Source organism: Mytilus californianus, unplaced genomic scaffold, assembly GCF_021869535.1.
Source record: "Mytilus californianus isolate M0D057914Y unplaced genomic scaffold, xbMytCali1.0.p SCAF_4, whole genome shotgun sequence".
NCBI classification, from domain to species: Eukaryota; Metazoa; Mollusca; class Bivalvia; order Mytilida; family Mytilidae; genus Mytilus; species Mytilus californianus.
The window spans coordinates 84,593,569-84,608,994 of record NW_026262690.1 but is presented as its reverse complement, the minus strand read 5'-3'; the positions used below and the strand labels follow the sequence as shown (position 1 = coordinate 84,608,994).

At 31.9% G+C, this 15,426-nt stretch overlaps 1 protein-coding gene across 6 annotated transcripts in view; it reads left to right on the top strand.

Moving 5' to 3' along the window:
- LOC127738760 (cathepsin L-like) overlaps positions 1-15,426 on the top strand; it is a 50,212-nt gene that overhangs the window by 4,051 nt on the left and 30,735 nt on the right. Inside the window, exons 2-5 of one of the 6 annotated variants that reach the window (XM_052250114.1) lie at positions 3,722-3,778; positions 4,780-5,034; positions 7,953-8,075; positions 9,216-9,293. In XM_052250114.1, coding sequence (XP_052106074.1) covers positions 3,722-3,778; positions 4,780-5,034; positions 7,953-8,075; positions 9,216-9,293 — 513 coding nt within the window. Of the gene's footprint in view, positions 1-3,721; positions 3,779-4,779; positions 5,035-5,200; positions 5,234-5,397; positions 5,406-5,567; positions 5,576-6,471; positions 6,480-6,578; positions 6,611-7,952; positions 8,076-9,215; positions 9,294-15,426 lie in introns of those variants that run through there. The other 5 variants (XM_052250116.1, XM_052250119.1, XM_052250117.1 and 2 more) reach the window with 5 other exon arrangements.

Here is a 15,426-nt window from a genome sequence, read left to right as displayed (position 1 = left end):
AAGATGTTTCAAGTAAAGTTATTATAATTAAGTATTTACGTTATTTTATTTGATATCACATTTTTGTACCTTTTCACTAATACTTTTTTTACCTTCCACAAGAATCTATCAAAAATAAACAAATATTCTAGAAATATGGCCGAGGACTTTTAGCATGTGAAGTTAACATCAAGGTCATTACGTCACATGACTGTCATGTGGTTAGGTGATATACTTAAAAGTTATTTTTAATACGGAAATGTGGATGATTCTTACAGTTTTTTGCTGAAAAAAATAAAATATCAATTAATTTTAATTCACAGAAACAGCAGTCTGTCAGGGGAGATTACAGACAATACTCACCAACCTCACTTTATAATGCCTTCACTGAAGTATATTGAACAGAAACATGACTGTATACAAGGTCCTCATGTGAAATGTGTACAACTAGTCAAATAAAGATATCAAAATAATATTTTATATCTTATAGTTGTATATGTCACCATTTAATTCATTAAATCATAAGTTTGATCGCCTCTAAAACTTTGAATAATTTGATATAAACATTGGCATCAAATTATAACCAATTCCGGATTTGTATGACATGTCATTTCCGACTTTGGACCCGTTTCTTAGATAGGTCGAAAACACAAGACGCTAGTTTTTGTCAACAAAGATGCCATCGATCTAATGAACTGAAATAAAAAAAATATTTAAGATCGAAATATATTTTAGATACAATTATTTAATGTACAAGTATACTAGTGACTCTAAAAAATATTAGGCATGTATATGTTCAAACATATTAAAGGGGAAATATTGATAAATTGTAAGTAGGTCGAAAACACAATACACGAGGATATACGTGTGAACATTATGTAATCCCTTTTTTACACCCTTGATTTCAGAAGAATTTACTTTTTAAGACAAAGAAATATTGAACTTTGATTTAGAACATACAATTTCTTTCAAAGGAATTTTAAAATATTTGTAAATTTTAAGATTAAAATTTACGGAGGATTTTGAAAATGTATAACTTGCCTAGTAAGAACTGACAATAAATAACTTTGCAGGAAACAGATAAGTACAAAAGTGACAAAAGTAAGCATGCATAGCTAGAAACAGATCAAAATAATTGACCAATCTAAAAAAAATCCTCCTGCCGAAAGAGTTCCTGATAAGAATCTTTTGAGAAGATTGCAAATTTCTGACAAGTCTAAAGAAAAAGAAATATTTAAAAAACCATAGGGACAAACTGTTGTTATTATAAACCTCTGGGTTCAAAAGATATAGGGATGCACATGTCAGTGTGTTTTTCAGTCTATCACACTTTTGGTTTCTGATCAAAGCTAAACCTAATCTATACAAATTTGGACACAAGGTCGTGGACCATAAACTACAGGTCAATTTAAATTTTCACATTTTCAACTTTTTTTGTTCATGAGTTCTACCCCTTATAAGTTATGTGTAAAATAAGGATATTTTTTGTTTCTGGGTAATGATGAAAGCACTACTTCAAGAAATCTTTTAAGATTTTAACACCATATCATGATTCATTTTTTGTCTCGCCTTGACAGAGTCAAAAATGAGACACAGGTATGCTGTTTTCCGGCGGCGGCGTCGAAAGTGTATTAGTTTGTGATTAGGTCTAGTTTATGGTGAACCACTAGTGGTAGGTCAATGATATTTGGTATGCAGTTGTGTTAGCATTGGCACATCTCATTACTTTGGCGAATATTTGGAGCGCCCCATCAGTCATCGTCTATTGACTTTGAAACTTTTGTTTAGTTTATATGTATTAGTTTGTGATTAGGTCAGTTTATGGGGAACCATTAGTGGTAGGTCAATGATATTTGATATGCAGTTGTATAAGCATTGGCATATCTCATTTCCATGGAGATTATTTGGCCCCGGCCCCTCAGTCATGCTCTATTCACTTTGAAACTTTTGCTTAGCTTTCATGTATTAGTTTGTGATTAGGTCAGTTTAAGGGGAACTGTTAGTGGTAGGTCAGGGATAATTGGTATACAGTTGTATAGACATTAGCACATTTCATTTCCATGGAGAATATTTGGTCTGTATCCCTCAGTCATGGTCTATTGACTTTGAAACTTTTGCTTAGTTTACATGTATTAGTTTGTGATTAGGTCAGTTTAAGATGAACCACTTATGTTAAGTCAATGATATTTGGTATGCAAATGTATTGGCATTTGCAAGTTTCATTTCTATGGAGATTATATAACCCCACCCCCTCATTAAGGTTCATTGACTTTGAAACTTTTACATAGTTTACAAGTTAATGTTTGTGTTAAGGTTTGTTTAAAGGGAACGACTTATGAAAAGTCAATGGTATGTGGTATGCAGTTGTATTAGCATTGGCACATCTCATTTCCATGGAGATTCAGATTAGACCTGTACCTTCAGTCATTCGATTTTCAGTGGACATTTTCTGTTAAAGATTTATGCTTCAGACAGGAGTATCTGCAACCACTAGATCACCTTTATTCTTAATATATATATGTTTATGTACAAGTTGTCAATGTTGTGACATCCACCATGTCAAAATTCTTTCAACATGTGATGCATGTTTGTTCTTTAAAATAATTAACCGGTAAAATGTTTTATTCAAATTTATATACTACAAACCAACTTATTTTCATGATACTTTTTTCACATTTAGTCCTTTTAGTCAACTTTGTGGTGATTTATTTTCACAATTTCTTGATGCATTTAATGTATATCAGGAAAGATAAGTTTAACATATATATAAAATGTATGCTTTGATTTATATTCACATTATTTTTCTACTCACAAAAAATAATTTGCTCATGAAAATTATTTGGTTTTTCTTATTTCAACATAACACCAAGCATTGTCCTCTTTGCATCAAAATTCTCCGTACCAGTTTTGATAATAAAATATGAGTTATAGTCAATTTCAAGTGTGCATGGTGTGGGGGCCTTGGTAACTGAGTAGTCCAACAACTGAATCACTACCCTGTCAACTCTCAAGTTGTGAGTTCGAGTCCTGCTAGTGGCAGGTGTTTGACTCAGATCTTTGTTGACTAGTATTGTCAGTTTTCCAACTGAAGGTCAGTGGTTCTCTCTGGGCACTACAGCTTCCTCCACCAATAAAAACTGGCCACCACGAAATAGCCAACGGTGCTGAAAGTGGCGTAAAACATCCATCAATCAATTTCATGTATACTTCTCTGCCTCAGTTTGTTTCTTATAACTTTGAAGGGTAGTACAGTTGAAGTTTCTTAGATAATTTGCTATGAATAGGATTCAGATGCGATTGTGTTCACTCTTCTGTAACTGGAGAGTATGATTCTCAATAGAAAATCAAAATTGTCCCCTTTGGTACTAGAACCCAGGACCTCTGTTTTCAAAGTCAGCGCTTTAATCAACTTAGCGAAAGAGGAACTTCTTAGCTCAACTGATTACAGCTTGCTACGTATCTACTACTCAAAGGAAACAATTCTGTCACACTTGTATGATGGATTACTAATTAGTTTTAAAATTTATCCATCAACTTCAGAACAAGAAAAAAACATGAGATGAGGATAAAAAGTTTTTGTGTTTTTCCTTCAACAGGTGATAATGGTTTAACTTTTAGAAAGGCAAAACTAGAACTTAAAATTTTGCTTTTATGTAAAATTAAAGCAGAAAAAAATGTGTACTGATATTTACACAATGTTATGTAAATTTTATGAATTATCAATTTATAAATTGTATTGCAGGTTGTTGCAGGATATATCTACAAATATACTGTTACACTTAACACTGCAGATGGAGGAGTAAGTAATTATTCTTTTTGTATCAGGCCAAAAAAAATGGTATCTCTTGTTTCTGCTGCTGTAATTTAAATTTTTACAACTACCCTTATTATTGGTACAGTTTTTGAAAAATTTGACCTCACTCAAGTCCAGATGTTTAACTATAATTTATGATAGTTCTTTTTAATAATTCGAAAAAAGCAAGAAATTTGCAGATCCACCACACAGTTACATTTCTGTTGAGAGATAATTTAAAAATTTAAATGTATCCACTGAGCTTGTAATTTTTGGTCTATTGACAGAGAATATGCAGTCATTGGCAGCTCCAGGATTTTCAAAAAGGGGGTCTTAAGTGGGCCCACTTAAAATAGGGGAAATTCAGAAATGGTACTAAACTAGTCCAAATAATTATGTCGTCTTGCAAGGCTATTTTATTTTTTTCTGTGACGCCTTCCTATGATGTAGGAAGGTGTCACAGAAAAAAATTAAAATAGCCTTGCAAGACGTCATAATTATTTGGACTAGTTCTAAACTGTAAAAACAAAAAGCTTAGATTCAAGGGGGTTCTTTTTTTATTCAACAAGAAATTCTCAAAATTTTAATAAAGACTCTCCCATGATGTCCTAAAGAATTTGACCAATATTAGTTACTACATGTACAACGTATTTGGCACATATTTTGCTCTGAGCATTGCTGCTAAAAGCAGGAATTATTTGTCCCGTGTTTAACTGCTTTAAAAAGTTTTCAAACAAAGTTTGTTTTGTGATGCTGGAAATGCTTTGTGAAAACATGTTAAAGACGCAAGGAGTTAACAAAACTTTTTTACATATAAAAAAATGAAAAACAATAAATTAAAAAAATAAATGTCCTGTCAAAATGATCTAAATGTTATTGATTTTAAGGTAAAACTTTTGAGTACAAAAAGGTGAAACTTCCCACTGACATGACCAGATAACATGTTTAATGTGTTTCTTAATATTTTGTGAGTTCATGAAATTCAGTGAATATTTTAATGGTTTCAGAAACAAGAATGTACTTTTAAAATTTGGTACAAAGAATGGGAGAAGTTTGTTCAAGTGCAGCAATCAGATTGTAAACCAGCAGGGATAGTCAAACGTCAATTAGGTGAACATTTCTTAGCAGGAGGAGTCAGTGCAGCAGACTGTAATTCAGATACCTTTCAGGCACCTTTACAGGAAGCCGTCAGACATGTCAACATGATGTCAAATAGCATGTTTCATATGACACCTGTACAAGTTTCCAAATGTACAACACAGGTAATTATTGCCAAAACAGTGAATAGATAAAGGAAGATGTGGTATGAGTGCCAATGAGACAACTCTCCATCCAAGTAACAATTTATAAAAGTAAACCATTATAGGTCAAGGTACGGCCTTCAACACGGAGCATTGACTCTCACCGAAAAGCAGCATGGTTTATCAGACACCTATACAAGTTTCCAAATGTACAACACAGGTAATTATTGCCGAAAACAGTGAAACATGGTTTATCAGACACCTGTACAAGTTCCCAAATGTACAACACAAGTAATTATTTGTAAATACAATGTAGCATGGTTTATCAGACACTTGTCCAAGTTACCCATGTACAAAACAGGTAATTATGTGTAAAACAATGTACAACACAGGTAATTATTTGTAAAACAATGTTCATGGTTTATAAGACACCTGTACAAGTTTCCAAATGTACAACACAAGTAATTATTTGTAAATACAATGTAGCATGGTTTATCAGACACTTGTCCAAGTTACCCATGTACAAAACAGGTAATTATGTGTAAAACAATGTACAACACAGGTAATTATTTGTAAAACAATGTTCATGGTTTATAAGACACCTGTACAAGTTTCCAAATGTACAACACAAGTAATTATTGTCAAATACAAAATGTAGCATGGTTTATCAGACACCTGTACAAGTTTCCAAATGTACAACACAAGTAATTATTAGTCCCCTACCGACGAAGTCGAAGGGGACTTTAGGTTTGCACTCCGTCCGTCTGTCTGTCTGTCCATCTGTCAGTCCTGCAAATCAGTTTTCCAGACTTTTTTTCTTCGTTCTTGAAGATATTGATTTGATATTTGGTTTATTGATTTATCATGACAAGTTACAGGTCAAGTTCAATTTTCACGATTTTAGCTTTTCTCTTTGTTCAGTTAAAGCCCTTTCCCTAGAATTAAATTTTTGATGAAATACTTATTAATTAGTAGATTTCTGTTCAAAGGGAAATAACTCATTTTTATTTAAAAGATTTTTAAAAGACAAAATGACATTTTGATTTTTTTCCTTTTCTTTGGTAAATTGTTTGAAGAATTTGGTGGTAGGTTTGTTTGTCTTTCTTGAAGACATTGATTTGATAATTAGTATATAGTTTTATCATGACAAGTTACTGATCAAGTTGGAATTTTGTTCCAGTCTGATAATTTTGTGCAGAGTTATGGTCTTTGGACATAGAAAATTCACTTAAATGATCAGTTTTCAACAGTTTTTTTCGTCATGCTTGAAGATTTTGACTTGATATTTTTATAAAGTTTACACCATGACAAGTTATAGATCAAGTTAGAATTTCATTCCATTACAATGAATTTGTAACCGGTAGGGGACTATGTATTGCCATGCAATACTCACAGAAGGCTTGTTTGTAAATACAATGTAACATTGTTGATCAGACATTTGTCCACATAATCTATGTACAACACAGGTAATTATTTGTAAATACAATGTAGCATGGTTTATCAGACACCTGTACAAGTTTCCAAATGTACAACACAAGTAATAATTATGTACATGGTTTATCAGACACCTGTACAAATTTCCAAATGTACAACACAGGTAATTATACCCCCACTTTTTTAAAGCATAAAAAAGTGGGAGTATACTGTTTTACCTCTGTCTGTCCATCTGTCCGTCAGTCCATCCATCTGTCAGTACGTCTTTCCATCCCATGAATATTTTTCGTCGCATCTTTCTCCGGAACTACAATACAAGAATTTCAGAAATTTGGTTTCAGGGTTTATATAAGTCAGCTATACAGTGTGATGCGTTATCAGATTCATCACTCAACAACTTCCTGTTTACCAAACACTTGTATCATTTTACACATGATAGCCAAGTTGAAAATTATCGTCGCATCTTTCCCAGGAACTACAATACAAGGATTTCTGAAATTTGGTTTCAGGGTGTATATAAGTCAGCTATACCATGTGATTCGTTTTCAGATTCATCGCTTAACAACTTTCTGTTTACCAAACACTTGTATCATTTTACACATGATAGCCAAGTTGAAAATTTTCTTCACATTTTTCTCAGGAACTACAATACAAGGATTTCTGAAATTTGGTTTCAGGGTTTATATAAGTCAGCTATACTGTGTGATGCTTTTTCAGATTCATCACTCAACAACTTCCTGTTTACCGAAATATTTGGACGGGGGATTTAATCATCAGTGAGCAGTAGCTCGCAGTTTCACTTGTTAATTGTAAATGCAATGTAGCATGTTTTATTAGACACTTGTACAAGTTCCAAATATACAATACAGGTTATCATTAGCAAAAACTATAAGGCATGGCTTATAAGACACCTGAAAAAGTTTGCAGTTGTACAACACTGGTGTCATATGGTATTTTGACCCCCTCAAAATACCATATGGAAAATACATACGACACAGGTTATTATTGGCAAACACAATTTAGCATGGTTTATAAGAGTTAAGGCACGTAAACTTTTCCAACTGTACAGTTAGTTCTTAAAATATGCAATGCAGCATTTTACATCAGATACCTGTACAATCTTGTAACTGAACAACTCAGGTAATTTTTGGAAACTACAATGTAGCATCTTTTATCAGACCGTGTTTATCCCAGGGTACAACGTTGGTAATTACTTTCAGCTAGCTATTCAATAAAGTGTAACATAGTTCTTTTCACATTAAGGTCCATTTTTGTTGAACATCAGTGTCATCAACATTTAGTAGGGGGAGGGAGGCACATTGCATGTTTGTTTTATAGTGTCCTTTGAACATGTTTTCTTATTTGATTTACTAGTTAAAATTATAATATATTACTTTGGCTATCAATCCAAAAACCATTAACTTGAATGCTTACTGTGTAATTTGATAATGTATTTATTATCTTCTGTAGTAGCAATTAATTACTATGAAATCTTTTTCTGTTAGGTTGTTGCTGGTGCAAAGTACACAATGAACGTTGATTTCCAACAATCAGAGACATGCATGAATGACAAGGATCACATGACATCATTGTTGGCCGATTGTCCACCAAGTAACTCTGCTACTCATGTAAGCTATATCTGTGAATATTAATGTAGAAAAGACTAAGCGTAAGAATCACAATATAACTCCATCAAATGAATTGTGATTTTGGTTTAAACTTAAGGTATTGGTAGCACACAGCAGACACAAGGTCACTAAGTTTAGAATGACTTACTGATGTTGAGTAATTCACTTTGAAACAGGGTGATTGGAGGTGATAATACAATGATTTAGGACCAACCTAATCTGAAAGGTCAATGACCGAATTGATATCTTTGATTAGGTCATTAAATAAAGTGGTACAGAAACAATTTTGGTCATTTTATTGAGCTCATGTTAATTGCCTTTTGCATCAATTTTTATTTTGCATTGCTTTTCCATACAGTATGTAATACATACTATGTTTTTGCACAAATTTTTCAAATAACATGGACATGACAGAAAAATCATTATTAAATGGATTTAAAAATAGATATACATGTGATCTGTTTGGATACTAAAGTAGTCAAATAGTCAAATTTTTACCTCAATGGCAAGAAGATTTACAGTTCTGTTAATCTCAGCTCACCAACTTTCCAAAGGATCACAAGTATGAGGAGATATTTGAACTAGAAGTTTGTTTCATAAAAAGGGAATCCAAGAGCATTGAGAATAGATTTAAAAAATCATATTCCATCATATGTTCATAGAGTTAAGAGATCCATATTCTCTAATTTTCATGCTTTTTCACATTTCTCAATCGGTGTGAGAAAAATATTTCTCCTTTCTAGATAAAACTTTGTTCTGGGCAAATAATTTTTTGAAATTTAATGATGATGTCAAATTTTCTTGGTTTCTTCTGAATTTCCTATTGTGACGTCATGAAAAAGGCGACCATGCCTAATGACGTCACATATAAAGGATAAACTTTGTTAAGATAACGTCTAAAAATCATTAGAGAAATAGATTCCAACACTAGAACTCATATATAACAATATTTTCTCTGCTCTGAACAGTTAAATTTTAATTATTTAAAAAACTTGTCAATCCTCGCGCTTTAAATATTAAACTTTTAACTCTCTCAGGTGGAGAAATATCGTGATACTCTTGATGCAGTGGTGGAATCTATATTTACCGGTATGTTTTGAAAGAGTAGAAATTAACAGAAAACATTACTTTCTCTTGCAGACTGACCACTTCCAGTGTACAGTAGTGTATGCACCATGGCATAAAACTAAATATGAGACTGACTGTAAAATGGTCCAGGTGAGTTGATAATATCTGTGTATTTTTATAGAGTAAGAGTTTTTAGCTTCTTATGTTACTGTGCTGTTACTACAAAAGTCTGTCACAAGAACTATTTCATTCTGAAATAGAAGTTAGTTGATTCTAAAATCAGAATATTGTTGGCACAATATAGAAATTCCTCCATGTAACATCCTCTTTTGAAAACATAATCTAAGAAGCTTAAAACTTTATTTTGTATGTGACAAAACTTAAAAAGACAATGTTTTCTGTTGCTCACCCAGATGCTCCTTATCTTTTTGTTTGGCAAATATTAGAAAAAGGTCAAGGTCGTTATGTATGTGTATATGTATTTTTTGAAAATCAAATTACCTACAATATTTTTAATCTTAATGCAACAGGAAACTTTTTTTTTTTTTTGCCTACATGTTTTATATATTGTGTTGTAATCTTCACTATACTCACACTGATTAGACAGCAAAACTTTAGTTCCAACACATCTTTTTTTTCTGTGATTGATTTCATTTCACTCTCGTCATGTGGTCAGGTCATAACCTCATCACATTTTATCCACAATGAACAAGTGTTGTGATGGACTTGTTTTCCATTACAATTTTTGAATAATGATTTCTCTGGTTTTATAAATATCAATAAGAGATCAAGACATTAAGTTAAGATTAAATACTGAAAAAAAAATGTCTAAAATTCACAATAAAGACTTAGCAAAAGGCAAGCTCCCTGACCATATTGCCCCTTGTCAATATGCTTTGGGAAAACCAGTACCAAAGAACTGACACATTTTAAGACAATCAGATTAAGAAGATTCCAAACTATGAACTGCACTCACACATCTGGCATGGCAATAGGGTTAAACTCTTCAAAAATGTCTATGGGAAGTTGGGCTTTGCTATAGTCAGGTTAGATATAATGTTACATTGAAAACACATTGATGTAGGAAAGCACTATTTGAAATGATTTAAAGGTATTTGGAGACTTTGGACTATGACTAAACATTGACAAAGCAGTAACCCAACAATACAACAACCATAATAAGAAATTTTTAGCACTGCATGTTTTCTACTACTAGCTATAAACATTGCATGTTGTATTACTTAACTTTTGAGCAAGCTGTGTAGTTTTTAATCAGTTATAATTATATTATAATTGATATGGAATTTATACAAGAAATATATCTCATGCATCATGATAGAATTCTGTGAATTGAAATTTTTAGAAACTGAATTTTTGCAAAAATTTGTGAATTCACAAATAAACAAGGATGCCTTTTGTTTAAAATGTTGATAGATTTGATGAGACCAAACCACACAGCTTGTTCTGGGTGTTTTGTGAGTGTATTTATTTGATTTGTGCGTGCTTTACTAACAATTTTATTGTTTTGCTTCTTACAGTGAACCCAAACAACATTAAACAACCAAACCATGCAGTACTAAACAGTAAAATTGTTTGTTAATTAAACTTTCATTTTCATGTTGTCTTTATTCTTTGTTTCTGTTTTCTTTGTTACAATTCTTTATAAATTCATTATTGTTCTAGCAGACATTTTTAGAAGATTATTTTGTTTCATCAACATATCGATTACAAATGTATTGTACAACCAGTATTAAAAATTTATTATTAAATCATAATTATAATGGTTTTGTTATGTAACAACTAGTATAAGTGTATATTTCATTAGTATACACTGAATATTTGTGATTTAAAAGGGAGATAACTCTTCGAAAGTGGAAAGATCATTCAGATGCACATTTTGGAATTGAAAACCACAAATCTCAAAGAGGATTTGTTGCATAATTTGATTATGATTTCTTCTGTATATTTGGCAGATGTAAATATCTCTTTCGTTAATAATGCTGATGTCCTACATATTTTCACCAATTCTGATACAGAATTGTACACCAGGTGTCTTATCTCAAGATACATGTATGACATTCAAAATTCATGAGACATGACCATATGTTGGAATTTGATAACAATGTTTTCTAATTTGTTGAATATTTATAAGGAATGTTGATTAATTTAACAGTAATAAACAAAGAAACTTAGAAATTATATTTGAAATAACGCAAATATTTGTATCAAGTTATTATAACAAGATTTACAATTACTAGTAATATGATCATATTTATATATGTTTCAAATGCGATTAACAATGTTTAGTTTTACATTGTATATGAAATGAGAAAGCAGGTAGAATGTAGGACAAGTTAATCTGAATGCCTGAACATGACATGTACTCATGGTTGACTTGTTTTGTGGAAAGGAGTGTACCAATTTTGTACTTTTAATCATTTTATCTGCTTGTTTATGGAAAGGATGGTGCATTTAAATTTAAAAGGGTGCATGAATGTTTGCCTTGGAGATATTATACTATATATGGTACAAAACATTATTACCACAGAAAATAACATTTTAAAATAAATGAACAAAAATCCACATTTTCAAGTAGAAAAAGAACAGGTGTGCTAACAATGGCAATGTTATATGGAAGATACTATCATCCTGATCATTCGTGAAATATTTGCCACTGGACTTTAATAAATTAACAATCAATCAATACAAGATACTGTATGTTATTTACTGTATTATTATATATAGTGAGCAATTTCATGAGCATGATTAACAAATGTCAGATTAATGTAAACAAAAATAACTGTATCATTATAATACAGTTTCAACCAATAGGATTTTACATATTGAATTTTTTAAGTAGTTTTCCTGATGACAATTTTATCCCTCATAAGGAAATCCCTATAATTGTGGATTATATTTCCGTCAACTACAGAACGGACAAACAAACTATTAGATTTGAGGTCACATTTTAAGTGGAATAATACTGATTTATAGTAAGATATAATGCATTTTCACATTTTTATGCCCACGCCGTAGCGATGGGGGCATTAAGTTTTACCCTTGTCCGTCTGTACGTACGTATGTCCCAATATTGGTTTCCGTTCTCTAACTTATACACAATGCTTATTACCACAAAACACAGATCAAGTTTGAATTTTGGTGGCGTCACTTAAACGTTCTAGAGTTATGCCCCTTTATAAATGGGAAAATTGCAAAATTTTTAGTTTCCGTTCTGTAACTTAAGTTTGCCTCAACCAAATGTTATGAAACTTATACACAATGCTGATTACCACAAAACACAGATCAAGTTTGAATTTTGGTGACGTCACTTTAACTGTTCTATAGTTATGCCCCTTTATAAATGGAAAAATTGGAAATTTTTTATTTTCTTCTAAATATCAATTAATTTTTAAAATTGGAGTTATCTTCCTTTGTCCATGATTATAGTTGAATCAAATACTATCAATGCTTTATACAATGCAATGTGTAATTTTGACTTCCACTGATAAAACACAGATCAAGTTGAATTTGGGTAGTGTCACTTTAACCATTATTGAGTTATGCCCCTTTATAAATCAAAAGATTGCAAAATTTTTAGTTTCCATTCTGTAACTTAAGTTTGCCCCAACCAAACATTATGAAACCTATATACAATATTCATTACCACAAAACTAAGATCAAGTACAAATTTTTTGTTTCCGTTTTCTTACTTTAGTTTGCCTCAACCAAATGTTATAAAACTTATACACAACCGTTCTAGAGTTATGTGTGTTTACAAATAGAAAAATTGCTGAATTTTTAGTTTCTGTTCTCTACTTAAGTTAGCCTCAACCAAATGTTATGAGACTTACACACAATGCTTATTACCACAAAACTCAGATCAAGTTCAAATTTTGGTAGCGTCACTTTTACCGTTCTTTAGTTATGTCCCTTTATAACTATATGATATGCAAGCGGGGGCATCATCTGTGTCTACATGTGGACACTATCCACATTTTTTGTTATTATCTTAGATATCATTATAATATCTAATATCTAATACTATTAATTATGATTTTAACCTTATTTTACATGATTTCCAAAGCATCAGTAAATACAGGTGAGCGACACAGGCTCTTGAGAGCCTCTAGTTATAATATTAACAATACAACAATTATCTAGTGAAAATGAATAGATTCCATTGAAATATTCTGAGTCTCATATTAGGACTTTTTATGTATGACCATCATTAGATGTATCAAAGCATATAAATTTGGGTAGCGTCACTTTTACCGTTCTTCAGTTATGTCCCTTTATAACTATATGATATGCAAGTGGGGGCATCATCTGTGTCCACATGTGGACACTATCCACATTTATCTTTTTCCTGTTTCCGTGAATAACAAAAACTCCTTGATGTTTCCTCTTAAAAAATCAAATTAGAAATTTTCATGACCGATACATGTATTTCACTAACTAAAGTACATGCAGTGTATTTAAACTTGTGTGATGGCTTGTTGAAATAAGGGAAACTTGGTATGATTGCAAATGAGACTACTACTCATCAAAGACCAAGGGACTAAGATTTGAATAATTACAGGCCATTTTAAGACCTTCAACAATGAGTAAACTGTTAATAAATCATCCTGAATGTAAGTTATGTTGGTTGATGATTCCTCAGGAATTGTGTCTGAATAAAAGAAAATGTGGGGTATAAAATCAGTAACATGACAATTAATACAAAATAAAAAGATCTAGCAGATAACATACTGTTCTTAGCAGTAATGTTTATACCATATGTATGGGGGGCCTTGGTGGCCGAGTGGTCTAAGTAGTCGAATTATTGTATCACTAGCCAGTCAACACTGAGGTTGGGAGTTCGAATCTTGCACGTGGCAGGTGCACTCGACTACAATCTTAATTGACTAGGATTGTAAGTTTTCCTACCAAAGGTCGGTGGTTCTTTCCGGGCACTTCGGCTTTCTCCACCAATAAAAACTGACCGCTACGAAATAGCGCAATAGTGTTGAAAGTGGCGTTAAACACCAATCAATCAATCAATTTATACCATATGTCAATCTTCAGACCATTCTTTAGTAATTCATTGTTACACTGTTTATCCAATCATTTCAAAGTGTTGTTCACACAAGACATTATGAGCTGCATCGGATAGAATCAACCTTATGCAACTGCAAAAACCATGTATTTGACTTTGATTTATTTTGGAACATTCAAATACTAAATAAAAGATGAATTTGGATCTGTTTTGTAGGGTTCTTACGTCAACTCAATTATCAAACAGTTATAGACTTTGCATAGAGATTTTTTCAACCCAAAATAGGTTAAAAACAGATGTTTTGATGTTCATTTGCATACGGTCGATTTCTATCCTTTGCAGCTTATATGTTACTTTTGTAAATGATGGATTGTTAAAATAAGGATATAGGGTATTTTTGCCATTGAAACAATCAAAAACCAATGGACAAAGATGTGAATAACATGCCACTGTAAGGCCTTCAACAATTAGTAAAACCCATACTGAGTCATTTTGACAAAGTGTGAAACAATTCAAAAGAGAAAACTGCTACTTGATTTATATTTCAAGAATAAATCAAATCAACTTTATGCCTTGGTGTAGCCTGATTTACCTTTTTGTTCCTTATCAGAAAGATAATGAGTATAAAGTGACTGTACTGGTTTATTAATGTAAATGTTGTATGCTGTACATACATATTAAAATACTAGGGGTGTCAATGAGTACTGGAATACTCGATTATCACTTGATAATACTGAGTATTAAATACCAGTAAATTTATTGGAATGTAAAAGCGTTGACCGTTCGCACAAATTTTAGAATGAAGTGCGGAATACAAAATGTACTTAGGTCAACGCTTTTACACCCCAATAAATTTACAAAAAGAAGCATTCAATTCTTAATTGAATATTTAAATTTGTAGTTAATCTATACTCATGAAATCCATGAAAATTGGTACCTAACAAATTATTATGAATCCACAGTACATTACAGTCTGAAAACTTTGTTAATAGTTGAAAATATTAAGTCACTTTATGTAAAACTAAACCTTAATGAAGAACAAAAATTTCAGTAATTGTCAGTGCTGGGCCACTAGGCAATCTGCCCACTTTTGCAACCAGCCACATAATATAAGCCTAGGCAGGGAATCGAACCCTGGTACACCGACAATGACATCAATTTTTATTAAAAGGACTCTAAATAAAAAAAAATGATTTAGGGAAAGGAGGTAAACTAAAGAGTGTAAATGCCCTTTGTTTGTGAGAAAGA